Here is a 26,331-nt window from a genome sequence, read left to right on the forward strand (position 1 = left end):
GATCCTCTCATTTGCAACAACATGGATAGAACTGGAGGACAGTATGCTTAGTGAATTAAATCAGGCACAGAAAGACAAACATCGCATGTTCTCATTTATATGTGTTGATTTAATAGTCAAAGCAATTGAACTCATGGAGCTAGAGAGTAGAAGGCTGGAATGCTTAGTGGGGGTTTGGGTGGGGGAGGTGGGGATGGTTAATGGGTCCCAAAAAAAGAAGAATGAATAAGACCTAATATTTGATAACACAACAGAGTGATTATAGTCAATAGTAATTTCGTTGTACATTTTAAAGTAACTAAAAAAGTGTCATTGGATTGTTTGTAACACAAAGGATAAATGCTTGAGGGGATGGATACCCCATTTTACACGATGTGATAATTACACATTGTATACCTGTATCAAAACATCTCATGTCCCCCATAAATATATATACCTAATATGTACCCACAGAAATCAAAATTTAAAATTTAAAAAACAAAACAAAAAAAGATAGAAAGTGAAATGAAAGCTGCCCTCTTAAAATACTTTGTTTTTTATTTATGAAATTGAATAAATGATCTGATGCTTAAGAAAGTGTTGAACTCTAAGAAGTGTCAGGTACTAGAAAAATTAAGAACTTATTCTGTACACTTTTCTTCATTTTCTACCTTAGTAATACACCATGTTAATACATTTCTTTACTGTCTTTTAACAGCATACAATTCAAGTCCTACCTTTAAGGAAATATTTGCTATTCAAAAAGGCCTGAGATAGTACCACTCTTTCAAAAGACTGCATATTGTTTTTCCTTTAATGGAAAGTGGCTGCATGGCATAGGTGCATTAGTTCTGAATGAGGCAGGAGCAAGAGTTAGATTCTTTTACTAAATCAACAGTCACATACTTCATGGAAGCTCTGTTTCCTTAGGGCTAAAGGAATGTCCTTATGTGTACAATGAAGATGCTAGAATATATTATCACCAAGATCACTTTCAACTCAAGTATTCCATAATTCTGTGCCAAAAAAATTCTTAGATTGGGAATTACAACCACTCTGTATTCTGGAAGATCAACTTACAAATATATGGGCACTCTGTGTATGCTTTATTTCACTTTTATTTGCATTTTTTCTTAGCTGTCCATCCAAAGAAGAAGCAAATCATTCAAGTTCTATGTATCTTCCATCACTTTTATTACTTGTTCCATATTCCTGATGGAAGGTTTGAGATGAGTGGAGAAAGAACAGTCAATAAAATGCAATTTGGAGATTTACTTCTGGATCCACTTTTTCATATTATTTGTGTCCCTTATTAGAATGGATCAATAAGAATAACGCATATCTATTGAAGCTTGTATTTACTGGTAACATAAGTGACATTTCTTTTGTGCTGCGTTTCCACCTGTAATAATAGTCAAAGGAAAATAATTCCAAATTTGGGTAGTTCAGATTTAATGATTATATTCACTTCAGTTACAAATCATTGAACTAAACAGAAGCATACACCACTTAGTACACTTATGCATTTATTAAAAATAATAAATTGGTTAACTTTAACAGCAGATATACTAGCTGTTGTGAGAAGACAATATGTACTTCTGAGTACAATTACTTAGCCATTAATACAACCTTACTATTGATTCTCTATAATTTTTTAAATCTTATAAGCCATCTTAGTCTATTTTCATAGTTATTGCCCCCATATGTTATAACTTATATTTAGCTACTGTTAAGAATATATTTCACTAATGACTTATTAATTTATAGTTTCTTATCACTCAGTGGCAATAAATACTCTTCATTTTTTATTTATCCCAAACTAAAGCATCTTCATGCTTCTTATGTGGCCCTGTGTCATTGGCTGAGGTTGGCTTCGATCACCCATGCAGAGGATGACTGTGTGCTAATGTGAGTGCTGCCTGTAACCAACCCCATTCAAGGGAAGGCTCTGGTTTTACTACCTGCTTTTTTAGAGGGTTCATGTCTTTTACCAGCAGAAACGTTTTAAAACAATCCAGAAAAACAAAGCACAAGTCAAACACAGTTAATAACGTTTGTTTATGACTACTATTCCATAATGAGATAATTAGAGAAAATTAGACGATCTGCTTCTGATAGGAACAAACCTCAAATCATCAATAACTCTTTGGAAATTAGAAGACTGAAAAATTCCCGTGCCAAAAATATGCTTGCTTGTATTTTCTAAAAGTCACCATGCAATCTTGTGGGCCTCCGTACTAATAACAGTTATAGTACAGTATCAATAATAAGATAAAGAAATAAAGTAGATATATAATTTGGAAACTCTAAACTCTCTTTGGAATTCTTAAATTATGCTTTTACAGTAAACCAAATCAAGACATGGGAAATAAGTAAAAGAAGTATTTGAAAAGGAAAATGTAACTTCAGCCATTTAATTTTGTTAACCTTGGTACCTTAGGTAGCAAAACACAAACGAGTGTACATCAATTATGCTCAAGTCTTTCCTAATAAATCCAATGGACGTTTTTTGTGTGAATTTAACTTGAGTTTTCAGCAGCAATTAACACCATTGACTGATTATTGTCCTGATTCAATTTTTTTTTTGTTTTCTTCTCTTCCATGAGCCATCTTTTCCTGGTTTTCCTCTCACTTCCGTGGTGCTTCCTTCTCAATATTCTTTGTAGTTTCTTCATTCTGTGACCTATAAAATAAAGTTCCTAACTGATCAAGTTTTGATTCTTAGACCTTTATTCCTTGATAAATATTCCCTCTGCATGTTATCTCATTAATTCTTAAGATATATTTCAAACGTGGTTTCCCTTTAAACCCCATTTTTTCAGTGCTCTCTAACTGAGGAAATGCATCTTCATCAGTCCAGTTTAAAAACCGCAAATATAAGAGTCTCCTTAATATCTTCTTACATACTTACTCTACAAATTCAATTCATACTAATACATATCAAAGTTACTTACTAAATATTGGTCACCTCTCTTCATATCTCAACAGTTCTAACACTTTAGTCCATCGATTTTTCTTTTGCCTAAACTACTATAATAGCCTCCTTATTGGTCCTCCACCATACGTTCTTGCACACCTCCTACTATCTCAAATTCATAGTCTGGGAGGTTTTTGTTTGTTTGTTTGTTTTGTTTTGTTTTGTTTTGTTTTTTCTGAGACGGAGTTTCACTCTTGTCACTCAGGCTGGAGTGCAGTGGCGCGATCTGGGCTCACTGCAACCTCTGCGCCCTCTCCCCTTCTGGTTCAAGCGATTCTCCTGCCTCAGCCTCCCGAGTAGCTGGGGTTACAGGCGCCTGCCTCCACGCCCGGCAAATTTTTGTATTTTTAATAGAGACGGGGTTTCGCCATGTTGGCAGGCTAGTCTGGAATGCCTGACCTCAGGTGATCCACCGGCCTCGGCTTCCCAAAGTGCTAGGATTACAGGCGTGAGCCACCGCACCCAGCCTGGGAGGTTCTTTTAAAAAGAAAGTTCTCAGCATGTAATTCTGCTCCAACATTTCAATGAATTCCAATTTTGGGGTGAATTAAAATATTTGACATGAGCCATGTAGCCCTGCAGAGACTGTCCCTTCTCCTTCTCTCGCGTTTAATCTCACTTTTCTACCTCTCCCTGTGCATTCCAGGCACACTTGTCTGCTTATTTCCCGGACCATGCCATGCAGTCTACTACAGGGAACTTTGCATGTGCTCCTCTATCTAACTGAAGCACTTTTCCAGTTCCCCCTTTATTCTCACTATTTTCACCTAGTTAATTCTAATTGTTCCTCTAAATTCTTTATTCTAGTATCTCTTCCTCAGTGAATCCTTCCCTCATCTTATACAACTCCCTGTATATCTCTTTGTAAAACTGATCACGTTCTAATTTGACATCTATGTGTGTGACATGTCTCAAATTAATGCCTGCCTTTCATTACCACAGTCAATAAGGGCAAAGATACTATCTACAGTTGTGCATTGGCTAACAATGGGAACATGTTCTGAGAAATGCATTGTTAAGCAATTTCATCATTGTGCAAACATCACCATGTGCAAACATCACTCAGTGTACTTATCCAAACCTAGGCTAGGAGTATAGCCTGCTACACACCTAGGCCTAGTATAGCCTGTTGCTCCTAGACCATAAATGTGTATAGAACGTTAATATACTGAATAGTGTAGGCAACTATAACACAATAGGAAGTAGTTGCATATCTGAACATATCTAAACATAGAAAATACAATTAAAATGTAATATAAAATATTTTTTAAAAGTGCATCCATAGGCAGCTCTATTATAATTTGGGACCACTGTTGTATATGAGGTCTGTCATTGACCAAAATATTCTTATGCATTACAAGGCTGTATTTAGTTCTCTGTTTTATCTCCAGGACCAAGGGTACTGTAAGACACGTGGCTGCTCAATAAATATTTTGTTGGGCAAATAGGAGGTGAAATAATTTTATACATTAAGTTTCCCACCCAGTTTCAGGTGATCCACTTATTAGAGCCCTTTGTTCCAGTTGCCACTAGCACAGGCACAGCCCCTTTTTGAGGAGGCAGTGGGACTACTGGCTGAAGCAGAAACAGCAAGGCAAAGAAGGCAAGGGCCAGAAAGGAAATAATCAAATGAATATAAACAAGATGGATTCTGTTGCATAACTTGGAACCTAGCTCCCAAAACAAACTAAAAAAGAAATTTCTGAAATGTTTTCAATAAATCATGGCATCATTTATAGAAAGCATTTTTGAGAGACATTGTTTTGAGTATGGTATTGCTATATTTGTTTTAAAACTTCTTATATTTAACAGTATGTTGTTACAAAATGGTTACTAAAAAGAGGCAAAGGTAAGAAAGGGCATGGTTCTTTTGATTTATTTAATGCCTACAATAGAAACACTTTGATTTGTCTCTTACATTGTGAATGTCATTAAGTATCTCCATTAACGGGTCTGTTCAAGTTTGGTCAAGTTAAAACTTTGAGACCTTTTGACATTAGGAATTAACAATATATTGGCGGGGGAGGGGGGCATGTTGAAAAACTCAGCACAATCAAGCTTCAGTCATTACTCCAGAAGTGTATTAAGAAAACTTTTATCAAATTGTCTTTACATAAATTATGATGTTCATGGATTTTGCATGATTGATGGGGATGCTAGTCATTCCCCAATACTTTTTTTTCCTTTCTTACAGCGTAACATAACGTTCATCTGAGCACATGGAAATATTGCATTTCCTCCCTTGAAGCTAGGTGTAGCCATATGACTAAGTGTTGCCCAATGGCATGGCATGGTAGTGGAAGCAATATGTACAAATTTATGAGCATGTCCTTAAAAGACAGGTGGAGTCATGCTCTCTCCCTCACTGGCTTTTTCTTTTGACTGGTTTGAATTCCAACAAGGAAGTGATGGATGAACCTTCTTGTACCATGAAGATGATATGTAACAGTGAAACTCTAGACAGAAAGGGCTTGAATGCCTAAATCCAGGGTTTCTTTCTTTTTTAAGCCACTATCACTTTGGGTCTCTGCATTGCAATAGCAAAATCTACATTCTAACTAATTTAAAAGTTACGTGTTAATTTAAGAATTTAGAAATAATAAACAAACTGTGTGTTTTGTCAGTGGAAAAGCCAGTTTGGAGGGTCACATCTCCTTATTGCTAGACTTACATGTGCTTCTTATATCATGATTACATTTCATGAGTTTTTGTATCTAAGAGTTCACATAATAGTATTTAGAGAAAATAGAATTTTTACTGGAAATTTTGCATATCTACATTTACAAGATTACATTTAATATTTACATTTGAACTTCTAAAAAATTCTGTCAGTTAATTATTTTTGAGATTCATAGCTAATGAGTCCTGGAGCAGGCATTTAAATGCAGATTCCTTGAATCTCAAAACATATTTTCTTCATGTTATAATACCACTTGCAAGTATTTAAAGAGATTCTACAACTATATGAAAACCTAATCAATAATACATATAAAATCATTTGCATTGTTTTATATATTTGTTTTTGTATTTATAGTCACAGATATTGCAATTCAAAGAAATGATTCATTCAAAACAGAAAATTAAGTTGATAAAAGAAAATACCTCTTTAGATTTATACATTTACATTATTATTTTAAATTAACTGCTTTGAGCTGAGCACGTATAACGTTTAAAAAAAATCTTTGCATAACCCTAGAAAACATTTGCTTTGCTCTTTTTTTTCTATCATTTTCTTTACAAGCTGCAGTAAGATTTTTTTAAAGATATGTAAACTATTTATCAAATTTCACTTTAAATGGCTGTTTTGGCTCTCTTTCATGGCACACATTTAAGAACAGAGGAACAAACGAGATGACCTTTCTTTTACTAGTGAAACTTAAACAAGCACAGCAATTAGTTATAAGAAGAGCAAGGCTGTTTTCAGCTCAACCGTTGACTTTCCTTTTAGATACTTCTTGGCCTACCTCCATTTATGGAAGCTAGAAAGACCAGATTCCCACATTTTTAACTAACCTTGCAGTTAGACATATCACGTGAGAGAGTTTTCAACAACGAGACACAAGGGGACATCTTTGAAACTTTTGCTTTTCTGATTAAACAGAGAAAAAGAATAGATATGGTTGGCTGTAGCCCCCTCTCCCAGTACCCCCACCTCCCACACACATCACTTTCCTCCCTCTTTCTGGCTAAACATCAGTATAATGTTGGGAACTGCAGTGGTGATCTTGAAGCCATGGGAGCATAATTTATTCTTTACTTAAATACTATTTCAGATTTTATTCTTCTCTCCACGATTAGAATGTAGGATTAAATTTAGTGTGTTTAGAATGTAAAGATCTAAGTTAGAATCTTTATTTACCACTTATTAGCTCTGCCAATTTGGGTGTTACTGAATTTTTTGTATCATGATTATCACCTCTATAAAAGTAGACATTTAGAAAAATCTACCTTGCAGGATGTTATAAAAGTTAGAGATAGATTATATAGAGCCTAGCACATTAGCAGTGCTCCACATGTGGTAGTTATTACTATTAGTTAAACTGTTTGAATCTGTTCATTGCATGCTTATTCCTATAACATATATCCTTTTACAGCACTCCAGTGATCTGAAATACTTCCCAGCTATTTACATTATGTAATACTGCCCTAAAATGCTTTCAAAGACAGCCTCTCGATGCCATTTTGCTCAGTGTTCACACCCCTTATCAAAGAGAGGAGTGAAATCCAACTTCGAAGGGGTGCTTTTATATAAATATCTATCTATCTCAAGGAATTCAGTTTTGTGTAATAAATATTTGGGGGGATTGTTAGTATTTAATTAAACTTATTTTTTAGATAATTGTACATTCATATATAGTTGTAGGCTATATAGAAAGGGACTGTGTGTTATGGTAGTTTGTGTTTTTCAAGGACTTGGTTCATTTCATATAGATCATCAAACTCATGTATGTAGAATTGTTCATATACTCCCTTTTATTCTTTTGATGTCTGCAGGGTTTGTATTGATATCTTTTGTTTCATTTGTGATATTTGTAATCTGCATTTTCTCCCTATTTTTCTTTGTAAGTCTTGCTAGAAGTTTGTCAATTGTATTGATCTTTTAAAAGAATTACTTGTTACTATACTTTTTCTTCGTTGTTTTCATACTTTCAATTTTGAGTTCTGCTGTTATACTTACTGTTCTCTTGTTCTGCTTGCTTTGAGTTTGTTATGTTCTTTTTCTGAATTCTTGAAGTAGGAACCTAGATAATTGATTTGAGACTTTCTCTCTTTTCCAATGTATTATAAAGTTTTCTCAGTCCTCCTTTAGCTGTGTTCCAAAAATTTTGATATGTTGTATTTCGCTTTCATTCAGTTTAATGTATTTTTAAAATTCTGTTCAGAGTTTCTTTTTGACCCACAGATTACTTAGTAGCATTGTTGTTTGGTTTCTTAATGTTTGGACACTTTCCTATGATCTTTCTGTTATGGATTTCTAGTTTGATTCCATGCGGTCAGAAAAGACACTGTATGATTTAAATTATTCTAAATTTGTTAATATTTGTTTTATGCCTCAGGATATGATCTATCTTGGTATAAGTTTCTCAAATCCTTGGAAAGAATGTATTCTGCTGTTACTGGATGGAGTAGTCTATGTATGTGGATTGATGCTGAGTGGTTAGATCACTGGGATGATGGTGTGTTTGAATTTTTTTATTTTTTCCTGATTTTCTGTCTACCAATTGTAGAAAGAGAGATGTTTAAGTCATCACTGTCATTGTGGAGTTGTCTGTTTCTCCTTTCAGTTCTGTCCACTTTTCCTTCACATTTTTTGAAGTTTTGTTTTTTGGTGCATACGTATTCAGGATTACTATGTCCTCTTGATGGATTGACTATCATATAATGTCCCTTTCTGTCTCCTGTAAATTTTTTTGCTCTGATGTCTATTTTATTGATATTAATATAGCCATTTTTGCTTTCCTTTGTAATTTTTGCATGCTATATCTGTTTTATTCTACTTTCAACCTGCTAATTTTACTTATTATAAATATTATTAAAGTATTTATAATTTTATTATAAAAACGCTAATTTTATTTATTATTAAAAATAAATTTTATATTTATTATTATAAAGAGAAAATATAGTTAAATCATATTTTTAAATCCGCTCTATATTTTTGTTTTTAATTTTCTCTGTTTTCATTTCTGTTTTTTTTTCTTGCTTTCCTGTGTGTTATTTTTTTTTTAAAGAAATTCACTTTGATGTATCTCTGGTATTTTAAATGCACCTATTTGCACAAATTTTTTAGTTGTTGATGTAGGTATTACATTATATATACAAAACTTATAGTCTGGCACTGTCTTCATTTTACCAGTTTGAGTGAAGTATAAAAATCCTACCTCCTTTGACTTCTCTTTACCCATCCCCCATTTATAATATAAATGTCTTAGATATTTTGACTACATACATTTAGAACACATAAGACAGTGTTATACCTTAACTGTCAAGTATGAGTTAGAAAACTCAAGAGAAGAAGGAAAGCCTATCATACTTACCTATACTTTTGCTTACTGTGTTCTTGCTCTCTGATGTGCCAAAAGGTCTTCTTTCATTATATGCTTATGGTTTAGAGAACTTTTCTTTCTCCATTATTTTAGGCCACATCTGCTGATAACAGATTCCCTTAGTTTTTCTTTATCAGAAATGCTTTGATTTTCTCTTCAGTCCTGAAGGGTATTTTTTGCTGGGCATAAGATTCTGGGTTGATAGTTCTTTTCTTTTACACTTGACAAATATTTTGCCGCTTCTTTCTGTCCTTCATAGCTGCTTCTAGCAATCTAATTGTTTTTACTGTATAGATATAGTTTTATTTATTTTTCACTTTTTTCAAAATCTTTTCTTTGTATTTAGTTTCCAGAAGTTTTATGATTAGTCTTGGCATGGAATTGGAGGGGTTTATCCTGTTTTTGCTTTTCACAGATTGCTCCGTCTATAGGTTTATGCCTCTTGCCAAATTCAGGAAGTTTCTAGAAATTATTTCCTTGTGTACTTTTTCATCCCCACCCTGTTTCTCATCTCTTCCTGGGACTCTGATCATAAGAATGTTCAATCTTTTGTTATAGTCTTAAAAGTGCTTGAAACTGCTTATTTCTTTCAGTATATTTTCTTCCTGCTGTTCAGATTGAGTAATTTTTATTGTTCTGTCTTCAAGTTCATTGATTGTTTCCTCTGTTCTCTTCATGTCACTGTTAAGCCTACCCAGTGAGGTATAATTTTGATTACTGTATTTTCAGTTCTAAAAATTCTAGTTGGTTCTTCTTTGTATCTTCTATTTATTTGCTGAGAATTTCTGTTTTCCTGATAAAGCTTTCTATTTTTTATTTGTTTCAAGCATGATTATAATTGCTTGCTGAACTACGTTTTTTACCAGAGCTGTTTTCAAACCTTTGACAGATAATTCTAACATCTTTGTGCTCTTGGTGTTGGCATTTTTATTGGTTTTTTCTTTACAATCAATTTGCGATCGTCCAGGTGCTTCATATAAAAAGTGATTTTCTACTGAAAGTTGGACATTTTATTTGTATTTAGGGAGAGGAAAAAGGAAAGTAGGATTACTACATCTTTCCAGAAGTAAATTCCATAATTCTGAATATTATTTAAAATATAATTTATATCTTTATTATATTTATATTTTCTAGTTAGGAAGAAATAGTCATAATAATAAAGTTGTTTATCAGAAATAAGTGTAAATTTATATAACACTTTCAGATTCAAATAGCGTTGTGATTTATAAATACATATGCAAATGATTTTTAAGTTACATTCATCAATCCCTTATTCCCTCATCTGGAACTAAAAAAATTTTCTTGGGAGTAGTCTAACACTTTCTTCATAAACATAAAGCATTGCTTTTTAACCAGCCTTCTGGTTATTTCATTTCTCAGTCTGTTTTCTGTTTTCTTTTTCCAATATTCTCAATAAATACAGATGCATGTATGCAGGTATATGTATATATATGTATATATTATGGATATGTATTTAATTTGTTCAATAACAAAATAATAACACTAATATAATTTCATCATTTTGTTCTATTCTTAATTTCACATCAAGTACATTAGCTAAAGTCTTAGGATAAATGTGATTTTTTGATGAGCAAACTTTATACTATTTTATTTCAATCTTTTTGAAAGATTGGTACAATTGTATCAACTTCAGCAAGTGTTCTTTGGGTTGCACAATTTATTATAAGAAGAGAAAAATTCTAATTTATGTCATTTTAAAATTTCAATGCCAATGTTTAGAAAGGATGCATATTGTGTCTTTGAAACATAATTTTAAAAGGAGCATAACTACTCCAGTCAGATATTTTTGGTTAGGTTGTCTTCTAAGGAGAAATCTTGGAATTATTTTTCATAGCCATTTCTGTGATTTTTCACATCTTTGTTTTGTGTTACATACCACTTATTTATATGCAAGCACAATACTAGGAGTATGATTATTAAATTAAGATAGAAGTGGTTAGATTCAACTAACTATGATGGGCTGGAATATTAAGAGTTATCCATATTCTTTCCTAATTAATTGTCTTTGTCTGTGTGGTGACCTTTTATTCTCATTCTGAATACATTGCTACTTTATTTTTAAAATTTAACTATATTATCTATAGCATTTCTCTTGTTAAAGTGCTGTGGTACCCTCCATGAGAAATGGTAGTTTTCATATTCCTAGTGGGAATTCTTGCTGTTTTGAATTCTTATCTGTGTTTTAGAATCTCAGATCTGGAAGGAATTCCAGAAGCTATTTTATGCCTAACTTATACGTGAGTGTAATAACTCTATGCCACACCAATCTCTACCCACTAGATTTTGTATATTTTTAAAAAGAAATAGCGATGGATCTCCTCATGTAAAAATGTCAATGGCTATGCAGAATAATATGCTATGCAGAACTGTCATGGCCATTGACACAAATTTTAAAGAAAATTTGCAAACTAATGTTATGATTTTCATATATTTAAAATTTCTTTCATCAGTTTGTATCACTAAAACACTTTTTTTAGCTTTAGTATAAAGTGACAACATAGTACCAATAATTTTTTGCCCCACTTCTCCTTTCAAAGGCTTCCTGAAGAGATTAAAACAGTAATAACAACTAATATAAAATTGTGTCATCTTCATTTATAGGATAGGTTCCACTGAATATAAATACTCAACTACATAAACAATCATAATTATGCTAAAACCTAAATAAGTTTAATTTATTTCACATTATAAATGTTTCCACATTAAGCATTATAGGCCTGAAACAATTACTCATTGCATACAAAATGAATTGCAAACTTATCAGGTGTTCAAGGCCTTATGTGAAATGCCCACTTCCTTTTTATCTCTCATTCTTCTTTTTCTTATGGAAGTACCTAGAGTCCTTAACCAGGCCATGCATATGATACCTACATGCCTATATGCAATTTGTTTGTTTAGTCTAGAATGCTCCTTGTGTGTATGGTCATCTCAATTTGGAGCATGTCTTCCATAAATCCTTTCCTGGCCAGTTCTTTCTTCACGCAATTGAGGCAGTTTCCTTTTGCCCACACTACACCTAACTCATAGTGACTTTCAACATGGTACCTGGGACTCTTCATTGCCCATATGTGATTACACTACTGAATTTTTGGAAGGCAGAGCTTGTTGTCACATTTTCCCTTCTTTTTTAAAAAAATATAATCCAGAGCTAAGAGCTAAGAGTCTGTGGTGTTTACTAGATGCTTATGAATGCTGGGTTTTGTTATGCGTTACATAGCTACAAGTTGAGAAAACGATTTTTCATTCCTTCTTTACACTTCTTAGCACGACTTTCAAGAAATCCAGGGAGACCTAAACCACTTTATTACTTGCACCCAGAATTCTGAAAAACTAAGAAATAAATGAACAAAAATATCTTTTTTTTTCAGTACAGTTATTTAATTTGTGACTATGTCTTGACAATATTTATAGTTTTATTTTTGGAAATCCTTTCAAAACTCTTAATTAGAAACTTTTGTTCCACAGTTCCCTCCTCATCCCATGACTTTGTTGATTGGCCCACCTCCTTAGCTATAATCACCTGTGTCTTGAGCAATTTCGTCCCAGTCATAGCATGACATAACACAACTTGAAAAGAATACTGGTCTTTGTAACAGGTTATATCATGGGCAGTAGAACACTTGAATACTGGATGGCTCCTCCCAAGATGCTTAGGTTAGAGAAATAGAGTAGAATATAGTTACTCTGTATCTGCAGGGGAAAAGAAAGGCCAAGATAAATATTTTCCCTCACTTAGACACAGCAATAATATAATTTAAGACCATTTCACTTCTGATCCTTAAGCTGAAGAAAAAGACTCATCGTTTTATCATTTCATTTATTAAACTGCAAAATATATTTTTACCAAAATTTATTATTGAAACAAATTTCATGGTTAACCTTGACCTATTGTAATTCTCTTTTAAAATTTATATTTGAGCAAAGTTATAGTTTCTTATCCAAAAGCAGAGACTTTTATTTCTTGAATCCATTTTTCTGTTATCTTAGTAATTGGTTTTTAGGCAAGGCCCTTATGTTTTGATTTATTCTTTCTAAAAAGTTATCAGTATTACTAAAGATTAGCCATTGTTTACTCCAGTTAATAAATTTTTGTTAAATTGCCCTAAAATGAGTTTCTATCTAAATAATTAACCTAGTGAAAATTTTCTTTTTCACTTGAAAACAGAATAGCATTGAAGAACTTGATGGTGTCCTTACATCCATATTCAAACATGAGATACCATATTATGAGTTCCCATCTCTTCAAACTGAAATTTGCTCTCAAAATAAATGTGAGTATTTTCCAGCCGCATCAATTATTCTTTTTATCACATTCCATTCTATGTAACTCTTTAATAAATGTTATAACCAAAAATATAGGTAGCTGCACTGCTGATGAGATGATTTAGACAACTCCTGACTCCTGGTGAAAGGATACATTAGTACAAACTTCTGAATGTTTGTTTGGTAATTTTTTTTATCTCAGGCCTTAAAAATGCACATAACTTTTGCAATTAAAAAGCTTACTTCTTGACTTTTACTCTAAGGAAATGTTTGGGCAACTTCATTTATGATAGAAATTATTCATCATATCATTGTTTATAATAATCAAAAAGTGGAAATACTTTACAAAGAGAAGTAATTGATTATACATATTTTCATACATCTATTAATGCAACCACCAGAAATTAATATTATTATAAATTTATGCTTGCCGGGGTGATGTTTTGGTGTATACTTAAGTGAATAAAAAGCAGGCTAGGTAGCAGAGAGAGAGTGTGATCATCTGTTTAAAAAAGTACATGTACATTTAACAGCATATAAGTTTATATATATAAATTGATGGTCTGGACAGATAAGTTTATATATATAAATTGATGTTCACAGTAGTTATGTTTGGGTTGTGCAATTTCAAATATTACATCTTGTTTCACCTCATTGAATCTGTATTTTCTACAACTGTGTATTATATATGTGGTTAAAAAATACAAATATCAAGAAAAGTATATGTAGGAGATATACATGAAAAATTATATTTCCAGATGTCATCGTGAGGTCAGTAGTATATTTTAGAATTTTTTTTGTTCCTGCGTAGTTTGTTGACATACTGTTTATAATTCATTTATATGCCTGCTATGTGTGAAACACTAAAGTAGAGATGTAATGGTGAATATGACAGACATGAAGCTAAAGAATATGAGAAGTCTAATGTTTACATATTAAAAATTAATGAGCAGGGTTTTTTATTTTCTGTAGAGTTTCTGTGCTATTTAAAGCAGTTTTGTCATCAGCCTGGAAGGCTTCAAGACAGCAATAAGAAAAGAGTAGGAATCCTAAGGCACAACTGCTTGTGATTCACCTAGATATGTGAGAAGCTGCATAATGGTGAGGTTCCGTTAGGAAGAAAAGCCAGTGGTGTGCTAACTGTGAATAAGTAGTCTTGTGAAATTAGCGACATTTTATTTTTGTTTCCAATATACATTTCAACAATATGTAATTCACTTACAAAATTAAATACTAGATGAGAATAGAAAAGGAACATATGATTCTTTACATATGACACATAATTTAATTGGAAAAACAAATAATATACATGTATTGATAGAAAGAATCAATGAGATAAACTTGGTGGTAGTGATTATATTAACAATAGAATTTTAGATAAAGGGTACATTATTTTTCAAGGTGTGCTTCAAAAAGGAAGTGGGATTTTACCTAGGTCTTAAATAATTATAGTTGCCAAAAGAATGAAAATAATCTTCCAAAGATAGATAATTGATTATGTAAATTTTGGTGCATCTATTAATACAACTATCAGAAATTAATGTTATTGTAATGTATTTGCTGGCTTGAATGATGTTCCAATGTATACTTAATTGAATAAAAAGCAGGCTAGGTAACAGGTTAGTTCTATTTGGAAATTATTTCGAAAGTCTTAATTAGGAACTTTTGTTCCACAAACCACTCCTCACCTCATGGCTTTGGTAATTGACCCATCTCCTCATCTCCTGTAATCGTTTGTCTTGAGTGATTTGATCCTAGTCATAACCTTCATTCAAGCTAGGGAACCAATGAAGACAGAGAAAGGAAAAGGGAATTCTAGGCAAGAGAAAGTGCATACAATGGTGTGAAGATGGAATTATGACACAATTTTACAAATTTCCTCGGCATTATATTTGCTTAGATTTCTGGAATCAAAATTGTGGAGATGGAGAAGATGGCATGGTTTTGGTCTCCTGTTTTTATACATAAAGAATTGCAGATAAGATTAAAACTGCCTCTCGGTTTACTGTTTAGGTTGTGGAATATGAATTTTAGAGCTAAAAAAGCTGAGACAATTGTGGCCCCTTATTTTTATAGATGGAGAACTCTGGATGGGTTATATCGGAGCCCCTGAAAATATGAATCTGGTTCAGCAGGGCTGGGGTACATTCTAAGTGTTTGCCTTTTAAGAAGCTTCCAGGTGAAGCTGATGCTGCTACACCTCAGACCTCTCACTAGGTACCAAGACTTTAGAGCAATTTTTCTCAAACTTGGCTGCATATTGCAATCACCTGTGTAGCTTTTTAAACATCCTATGCCCAAGCCATACCCTATGCCAATTTATTAATCTGGGAGTAGGTCCCAGCCATCAGTAGTTTTTACAGTTTCCCAGGTGATTTCAATGGGCAGTCAAATTTACTAACCCCTAATTGCTTCAATGTATTATAGACCAGCAAAATAATTCTTCCTTATATTGAATTTTGACACAGAAAAAAAAATTACCCTCTCTTAACAAAGGTTATAAAGATAGTAGTATATGAAAATTTTGAACCATCACTACAATTTAATGATAATTTTGTATCTGAAAAAAATTACAAAATTAAAAAAAATTTAAAGCTAAAAATTGAAAGTTTACTATAATCCAGATAACTCATTCAGAAGCATTATTGCTGGGTATTATTGCATAACAGATGTTATAAAACCTCTATATAACAGAGCCAAAGAATCTCCATAACATTAAGCTCTAATTTCTAATTAAAATACAAAACAACATAATATATGTAATAAGAATATGCAATAAAGACATGAATATGACTCAGCTAGGGTTTTGCTTGCCTCCTCGACCCAATAGTCTTGGATTAATGTCAGCTTCAGAATATCTAGTCTTTAAGACTTTGCACCTGTGTTTCATAATGTTCAAGTTGATAGGGTTTAAGTTACCTTTATACATATATTAATCAAGGGGAATTGGAAAGAGAAATGGTGGGTTGCTGAAGAACCTACTAGAGGCATTCTGAGAGGTAAATTCAGCAAACCATGAATCAGGTGTTACCCCAGGTATCTATCCCTGAGGACAGGTCTTTATTTGGTGAACTATTTTATTTATTAAACAGTTATTATTTATTTCTCTATATGTTAGCTATGGAAAATTGAGAAATTGAGTCTCTCTGAGAGAACATAATCATAAGGAATTGAGAAAGTATACATTGAGATTGACCTGCCCTAAGGATTTGTCATGGAATTACCTGCAGATACCTATGGTTCTTTAAAAGAATGGAGTGAAATGCTATATCAACCAAAAAATCTTATTATCGCCGCATCCTCTATTTAGAGTTATTTTGGTAAATTCTGGGCTTAGTTTCCTGCCACTTCATTTATAATAAGTAAAATACCATTCCACGTCAATAGGTCTAGGTCATTTTTTATTCCTCTCTAGACAATACACTCATGTTTTCTTGCATTATAGGGGTGGGTGGAAATAAGAGGGAAAATACATAACAAATAACATTCTGCTTTAATGTTCTCTTACCTTGTAATGCTTCATTATTGATTTAAAATTAGTGCTTTCCATTGACAAGAATTTTCCATACAAAGAAGTTCTCTGTGGCAGTAGAATGTTATCAAGTTTCTAAATAAACTTGAAATATTAACGCAATACAGGACTTTTGAACACGCGAATCATAAAACTAATTCATGAACAACTTTCTAGTGTGTGAATCATCAGCAACTGTGAAGTCAATATAAAAGATTATGATAGGCAATTTTGGGCTGATGTATACAGTACTCAAATAGAGAATATCAGAGTGCATCACTTCAAGTATGAGTATTATTTTAAGCAACTTCTGTTTTGGTTGTAAATTTATATATGAACACACATGCTATGAGTTGTCATTAAAAAAATGACTTGGTGTGATGGTGAAGCAGAACAGCACACTTAGGCAAACACAATTGCTTTAGCCCCTCTGCAGTTCTCACCTATTCTGAGTTTCAAGCCTGCTGCAGAGTCTCATAAATCTCACTGCAGCAGATCCAAGAATTTTCATAACTTCTTTTCAGAGCCCTTCCAAAGCCTGGATAATGCAGAGAATCTCCTGTCATGGACAGGAAAAAATATAGTTTAGCTTGTTTTTATTTTTACTTTTTACAATCTACGCATTTAACAAAATTGCACTTGTACCTCATAAATTTATACAAAAAAAATGCTTGTTTTTAAAGGGGCTACAGTTGCCGGTTCAGTTATCGTAAGTGGCAATTAACTTAGGAAAAAGTAAAGTAGGTTTTTTTCCCAGAATATCTACCTTCACTTAGAAAGAACTGGTTCAGTAGAACCCATGCCAATTTATAGAAAAGCATGTCAAAGCATATATTCATTTATAATTGGTAGCAATATTTTAATCTGAAAGAGGGCAGCAGATGATCACCCAGAATTGTGAAAGTATTAACTCAGAATATTATCTCCAAATACGTCTTTGAAATATGGAGCATTAACTGGATATTCAATACATTGTGTGGTGGTAACTGTAGCTCTAAGACTTGTCTGGAACTGGTAATATCTTTAGGTTCACAGAAAATAGATCATTTGCTAACTCAGTGGAAGAGAACTAACTGTCCATTGGATTGTCTTTTTTATATAATTAAATAATTTAAACTTGCAGAAAAATATAGACAATAATATAAAGAACACCCTGTAGCTTTGTCAGATCTCAACACTTTGCTTCAGATCTTTTTTCTTAAGAAATAAAACATTATAGATCTAGTTGAATTTCTCTATTTCACTCTGTGATTCTACACCTTGAAAATTGACCATTATTTTAATTAAATTTCTTGACGATCATTCCTGTGTTCTTCATCCTTTCACTATGTGTATTTGTTTCCATGATTAACATATATTGTTGTACAATTTTGTAAATTTTATGTAAATTATATCATACTTTTTCCTTCAACTTATTATTTTTTATCCATATAAATTCTTTATATCTATACATGTGTATATGTAGACCTAGGTCATCATTTGAAATGTTCTATAGGATTATTTTGGTTGATTACACACAATATGTATCTGTTCTACTAATAAATACTAGTGTTGTTTTTCAATTTTTTATCATTGCAAGTAATGCTGCAATGAACAATCTTGCAAAGGAAACCATATGCATATGTTAATAATTTTTTAGCAGATACAATTACCTTGAAAACCCTGGTTAGACTTATTCCTCTTTATGTTATGAGTTTGTTAACATCAAAAGTCTTATTTAAAAAATTATATTTTTAAATTATTTGTGGCTGCTCCTTTCCTTGATACCTGTGGGATGGAGCTATGTGTCAGTGAAATTTCTGTTCTAAACAGATATGTACATATTCTACAGTGCTAGATATTTTCAAATTTCTGTCAAAATTGTTTGCACTGATTAACAATTTCACTAGCATTATTGTGACATTGCTCAACATCTCTTCTATGTTAAGAATTGTAAAGCTATTTATTTTTGCCAGTCTGACAGCTGTTAAGAATCTCACTCTCTAAATAATATTTTAATTACAAACATAGTTGAGCATCTTCTGTTTATGAAGTTTGATTTTTCTTAGTGAATTTCCATTTAATAGGCTTCATTTATTTCTATTAGTTTTTATTATTTTCTTATTGAAGTTTGAAAATGCTTTTTTCTTTTTCTTTTAGAATACTTAGTATTTCTTTTTAGAATACTACCTATTCTAAATAGTAACTATTTGTCAGTTTTTCACATTTGCAAATGTGTACTTAATTAGTGGCTTGTCTTTTATACGATATTTTATGTGAGTACATGAGTAAAGTTTATAGTAAATCTTGGTATGTATTAGAGCTGGCCCCTACTTTTTCTTTAAATGATTTTTTTTCCACTTCCTTTATTTGTCCTCTGGTATTTAAGATCAGGATGTCATTTTTCCATGAAAAACTCTATAAAATTGAAATAAAATTATAAATTAATTTGGCAAAAAAAATCATGATACTTTATTTGGATCTGTTTGCATCTTTCAAAAAATATTGTATTTTATAAAACTTTTCACAATCTTTGTTACATTTATTCCTATTTATCTTAAGGATTTTTTTTAACATCAAAAATCTTCTTTAAAAATTATGTTTTTAAATCATTGGTGGCTACCCCTTTCTTTGATACTTGTGGGATGGAACCAAATATTATATAATGTATCATGGGTCTACAGAGAAAGAAGACTTTTAGCAAGTGAGGAATTACTACTCTCTGAAAAGAAAATTAGGAAAAGATAAAATCAACACTGAGGAGATTTTATAAGAAATCTTTCTGAGATATTTTTCCAGTATATGAATTTTGCGAAGCATGAAGTTTTAGGGACCTGTTCTGTTTGCATTTTAAACCACCTAAGAATAAAATCAGAAGCTGTGAAGAAATCAATGTAAAAGAAAAAAAAATGGGCAAGGGTATTTTTTCTGGGATGAAAAGTAATAGATGGTAGGGAAAAATGTAGTTATGTAAATTCATTTCAAATTAGTAACAAACACATCATCATTAAGTAAATACACTAAATTAGGGATTGATGTATACATAAGACATTATAAAAACTTCTAGTGATTAAATTGGAGATTTGGCATGTAAATTGACTGTAAAATTATAGATTTTTCCACTCCATTTTTTTGCTAATACAACCCACAAGTACAAATTTTCACATCTCTTGCCAATAATAATTTTAGCATATTCTCAAGCTAATTTTATGAACTGATGCTTCAATTTGAATCAAATAATATAAAATAAAACAGCTAGTTTGAATCTTTCAAATTTTTTTTACCTGAGTAACCAAAAAAAGATTTTTTCAAAATTATACTATTGTTATTCACGTTTACAGTGTTTCTTCAAAGATTCTATATTTCCCCAGATGTGAAGTTTGAAAAGGTATGCTTACAAACATACTGTGGTTGGCGGCTGTGAGTACAAAACAGGAAGGAAAGAAGAAAGGAGAGAAAAAAGGAAGAAAACTAAACAACAAGGTTGATACCAGGATGAGAATTTGGCCTTCTTCATCCTAGAATCACTCCCCAGACAAGGTATTACCTCTGGCCTGAGTATATAAGGAGCACAGATAGAGAAGACAGGACATTCTTACAGAGTCAAAGAAATCTTTTGGCCTCAGGATGCAACCTAACACCGCAAAGCATAGGCAATGTGCTATCCTGAGTCCAGCTTTAAGGAATAAGCATTTAGGAATGGTAAGCCATTCTCCACTTTTCAATGACCTTTATAATACCCTCTCAGCCCATTTCCATTACCATAACAACACATATTCTGAAATAATAGAGGACCCTGTAATTATAGATTAACAAGGTAAGCCTGTGGACATAGTATTTTCTCCCAATTAGAAACACCTTGATGTGAAAGATTATTAGGCAATCTTATTCATTCATTTATGTAACAAGTGCAAACTAAGAGCCACTCTTCTAGCTGCTCCAGAAACAGGCAGCCTGTATAGGAAAGTTCTTCTTCATGAAACTTTTATTTAAGTCATTGAGAGTAACAGAGTAATAAAACAGTAGCAACAAAATAAGACCATTGTAAATAGTGATAAGGGTTATGAGAAAAATAAAGTGAGAGGATAGAGTTAGGAAGTGATGAAAAGCCATGTGAGGATTTTACACATCGCTTAATATCATCTAATTACATAAGACAAAATATTACTCTTGCTGTTACGCAGAGAATAGGTGATGGTATGTAAAAATGAAAGCAGGAACACCAGATGGGAGGCTGTCTTAGTAGTGACAGGAGAGGCTTGAAGGTGGCTGTCACCTGGGTGTTAGCAGTGGAGGTGAAGAGATTTGCTTGAGCTTGGTAGCTCTTTGAAAGTAAGGATTGTGGTACATACTGATAGATTGCAGATGAAGAAAAGAGAGGACGGGTCTGTGTGTAACTAAAGACATGTTTATAAAAATATAAATAAAATAAATATCAATGCTGTTAACTGAAATAGAGGTGCTATGGCAAGAATAGTTTTGACAGTGTGATGACACTGTTTTGACAGTGTGATCAAAAGTTCTACTTTGGCTATGTTAATTAAAAGATAATACATTGGTTGGTATTAAGTATATAGGTCAAACACCCAGGAAGGAGCTCATATGTGATATTCAGAGCCATAGCCTGAATGAGATTATTCTTCAGAGAGGGCAGAGCAGGGCAAATGTCTGAGTCCTACGCATTGTTGTATTTAGAGGCCTGGGAGAGAAATTTCTATAAAGAGACTGAGAAGAAGCAGCCACTGAAGGTCTTTTAAAAGCTAACTGAAGATAAAGTTTCTGAGAGAAGAAAATTGTCAACCATGTCATGTCCTACTCCAGAGAGAAATGAAAAAAAGCCACAAAATAACTTGTGATATACACAACACCATCCATTAATGCTAGAAATGTACCCCCATGGATCTAGGTACTCCCAATTCTTTGTGCCATGAAAATAATGTAGATATATTGGTTTCTTGTGAAACTCAGTATCAATAGGTATTATTTATAGAGCAAATGCCTGGGAAGATAAAGCATTATAATTCTGATTCATTATGTACCCCAAATGTATAAAGGCACAAAATATCTAAAAACAGATGGGAATGCAGACTGATTGAGACAATGCAAAGTGTTAATGAGTGGAGAGAAAAAAGAGTTATCCAGATAAAATGTAGAACAGGTCTATGTAAAATTTCAATTGACTGCTTTTTTGCTCATTTTCCAGTGTAGTGAACCTCAGTTTCATTTGCTGTATACCCTTTCCCTATTTTAAGCATCTCCAGAGTTTGTGTCAGATAAATAAGACTGAGTTAAGATGCACAAATATTGGGAAAGGTATGACTAGAAGCTATAGGACAAATTATGAACAAGTTCATGTGAAATACAAAGAATAGAATAGCAGATGCATCAAAAAAAAGTAACAGATTAGGCAAAGAACTCAAAAACTCAAAAAGTGGGAGAACACCAGTATCAAGAGGCAGATGATAAAAAGCAAACAAGGCTTGAAAGCTGAAGTAGTTGGCTGCATTATCTCCAGACACTTTTTGTTTTTTTGGTTTTTTTTTGAAATGGAGTCTCTCTCTGTCGCCCAGGCTGGAGTGTAGTGGTGCAATCTCGGCTCACTGCAAGCTCTGCCTCCTGGGTTCACACCATTCTCCTGCTTCAGCCTCCTGAGTAGCTGGGACTACAGGCGCCCGCCAACATGCCCGGCTAATTTTTTGTATTTTTGGTAGAAACAGGGTTTCACCGTGTTAGCCATGACGGTCTCGATTTCCTGACCTCGTGATCTGCCCACCTCGGCCTCCCAGAGTTCTGGGATTACAGGCGTGAGCCACCGCGCCCGGCCCATCTCCAGCCACTTTTCACCATTCCTATCTGGCTAAGTATCAGTTTCTGACTTGAGTCATCTTGGAAGCTGAAAATGTGACCTGGAAAGATGAGAGTTATTCGTACATTCTTACAGAACAAACTTTTGACAATAACAGAAATCTGAAAAATAAGCATGACCTCTATCTACCCGTGACACCTGGCTGACTATAAGAAATTATCTTCCTCGTGATCATTATCTACAAGATGCAAATGGAAATTACTTTTGTAGAAATATAATAGGTAATGTTTAGTTGAAATATTATTCTAACAATACTGTTTTTCTAAATATGCTATTAAGGTTTTATATTTCTTTAAGAAATAAATTATTATAAATATTGTTTAGCATGTAATTTTCAATTTGTTTTGTATAAAGGGTATTTGGAAGTTAGCATGATGTGGGCTTTAGTTGGGATTGCAATTTTAAAATATTTTTAAAGTAGATAATTTAATCTATACTTACTAATTTGACTGATGTTTATTCCCTTTTTACTTTCATCTGATATTTACAAAGGTCTGTGCTGTTGTTCTAATGGTATCTTTTATAATTGTCCATTTATATACTTTTTTACATCTTTGAAATTTATTAAGCCTTGCTTTAAGTTCAACATACGATCAGTTCTTCCAAATAAATATTCCTTATGTACATGAAAAAATATCATTCTTCAGTTGTCAGGTATAATGTTTTACATATTTCTTTATATTACACTTGCTTTATTCAAATATTCTGTGGCATTATTAATTTTGAATCTCCTTATTCTACCACAGTGAGAAGCAAGTTAAAATTAGCCACTAAGATAATGATTTTGTTTCTCCTTGAATTCCTTCCCTTCCTTTTTATGCGTTATATGTTTTGAGCCTATATTTTTAGACACCTAAAATGTTTAACTATGTCTTCCTCATAAAAATCATGGAAGTATGACCTTCTAATTCTAGTAATGGCTTTTGCCTTAATTTTTTTGTCAAATATTATTATAGCTACCTCAGCTTTCTTGATATATAGCTACTATATGCACAATTATGTCTTTTTTTCTCCATTTACCTTCAAACTTTCCTTGTGTTTTAAAATATGCTCATTGTAAAGAGGATATAGTTGAATATATTTGTTTATATCTGTGTTTTATTTTATCCATACTGTTAAGCTTTGTCCCTGAACTACAACATTGAGTTTATTTATACTTGAAAATTGTAAATATTACTCATATATGTGAATTAATCCAATTAAAATGGGCAAAAGACAATGTAGACATTTTTCAAAAGAAATAGAAGAAATAGCAATTACATGCAAATCACCAACAGATATATGAAAAAGTGCTCAACATCACTCATCATTAGAGAAATGCAAATCAAAACCACAATGAAATACCACCTCATTCCGATCAGAATGGCTATGATGACAAAGATAATAAATAACAAATCCTGGGAAGAGTGTGGAAAAAGAGGAACTCTGATGTGGATAAGAATATAAATTAGTACGGCCATTGTGGAAAACAGTTTGGAAGTTCCTCAAAAATTTTAAAATAAAACTACCATATAATCCAGTAATCGAATTTCTGGGTATATATCCAAAGGAAATGAAATCAGTATATAAAAAATATATCTGTACTCCCATGTTTATTGCAGTATTATTCACAATAGCTAAGATGTGGAATCAACGTAAATGCCCAACTACAGATGAATGGATAAACAAAATGTGTTATATATCACAACGGAATCTCTTCAAGCATGAAACAGAATAAAATCCTGTCATTTGCAAAAACAGAGGAACCTGAAGGACATTATTTTAAGTGGAATAATCCAGGCACAGAAAGACAAACAGAGCATGATCTCACTCATATGTGAAACCTTAAAAGTTTATTTCATGGAAGTAGAGAGTAGAATAGTGGTTACCAGGAGCTGCAGATGGGAGAGGGCAGGGAAATTAGGGGCGATTCGTCGATGGGTACAAAGTTATAGTTAGACAGGAAGAATAAGTTTTGGTGCTCAATTACACAGTAGGGTGACTATAGCAAATAACAATATAATGTATATTTATAGATACTTAGAAGATAATGATTTTGAATATTTTCACAAAGAAATGATAAATGAAAAGTGATGGAAATGGTAATTACCCTGATTTGACCATTATAAATGTATACATGCATTGAAACATACACTGTACTCCATAAAAATGTATAATTATGTGTCAGTTGTAAATAAAAAGTTAATTTAAAAAATGTTCCAATGTTTGCCCATCATAAAAAATAAAAATAGAACTGCAATATAATCCATCAATGCAACTTTTGGGTATATATCCAAAGGAAATAAAATCACTGTCTTGAAGACATATCTGCACCCCCATATTCATCGCAGCATTATTCACACTAGCCAAAATATGGGAACAACGTAATTGTCCTTTGAGGGATGAATGGATGAAGAAAATGTGGTGTATATCTATAAATGAATATTATCCCACCTTTAAAAAGAAGGAAATGCTGCTGTTTGAAACAACATAAACCTGAAGGGCAGTGTGCTAAGTGAATTAAGCCAGACACAGAAAACAAATACTACATGATTATCTCATATATATTAGAATCTTTAAAAAGTCAAACTTACATAGTGTAGAATGGTGGTATTAAGGGGCTTTGGGGATGCAAGAAAAGAGAAAATATTGGTCAAAGGATACAAGCCTTCAGTTGTAAGATTAATAAGTACTGGAGATCTACTGTGCAGCTTGGTGACTATGGCTAATAATAATGTATTGTATACTTGAAATGTACTAAAAGAGTAGATCTCAAGTGTTCTCACTACAGACAACAGAAAATGATAAATGTATGAGGTGATGGGTATGTTAATTGTCTTGATTGTGGTAATCTTTTTACAGTGTGTACACATTGCTGAAACCAGCTTGGCTGGGGAGACCCTAACCCAGTGACGCTAGAGGAATTAAAGACACACACACAGAAATACACAGGTCTGAAGTGGGAAATCAGGGGTCTCACAGCCTTCAGAGCTGAGAGCCCTGAACAGAGATTTACCCACATGTTTATTAACAGCAAACCAATCATTAGCATTGTTTCTATAGATATTAAATTAACTAAAAGTATCCCTTATGGGAAACGAAGGGATGGGCTGAATTAAAGGAATAGGTTGGGCTAGTTAACTGCAGCAGGAACATGTCCTTAAGGCACAGATCACTCATGCTATTGTTTGTGGCTTAAGAATGCATTTAAGCAGTTTTCCACCCTGGGTGGCCCAGGTGTTCTTTGCCCTCATTCCCGTAAACCTACAATCTTCCAGCATGGGCGTTAGGGCCATTATGAACATGTTACAGTGCTGCAGAGATTTTGTTTATGGCCAGTTTTGGGGCCAGTTTATGGCCAGATTTTGGGGGGCCTGATCCCAACATGTCCCCCTTCTCTGATTTGCAAATCGATAAATGCAAAGGCAGCTTTGTCACAGTGAGCTACTTCTCGCAGGAGTCAGGATCCACATCTGCAGACTATACAAAGACAAACAACACAGATTAAAAGCACAATCATCATTGAAATCACAGAGCTTCCAAGTGTTTTAATCCATTTTCAGCTCCTTTAAGCACTCCAGTTCCTGGCATTAAGATCAGGTGTGCCTGGGATGCTTTAAATATTTGTTCTTTTAATTTTAAATACTTATGTTAAGCTCCTAGAGTTGGCCATATCATTTGAGGTTGAGGTGCCACTATACCACCACAGTTC

The 26,331-nt window shown here is 32.9% G+C and overlaps 1 protein-coding gene across 1 annotated transcript in view; it reads left to right on the forward strand.

The window, feature by feature from the left end:
- Window positions 1-26,331, forward strand: part of BANK1 (B cell scaffold protein with ankyrin repeats 1) — a 315,422-nt gene that overhangs the window by 95,349 nt on the left and 193,742 nt on the right. The window contains exon 6 of the mRNA XM_054485718.2: window positions 13,187-13,292. Coding sequence (XP_054341693.1) covers window positions 13,187-13,292 — 106 coding nt within the window. The remainder of the gene's footprint in view (window positions 1-13,186; window positions 13,293-26,331) is intronic.

Source organism: Pongo pygmaeus, chromosome 3, assembly GCF_028885625.2.
Source record: "Pongo pygmaeus isolate AG05252 chromosome 3, NHGRI_mPonPyg2-v2.0_pri, whole genome shotgun sequence".
Taxonomy (NCBI): Eukaryota; Metazoa; Chordata; class Mammalia; order Primates; family Hominidae; genus Pongo; species Pongo pygmaeus.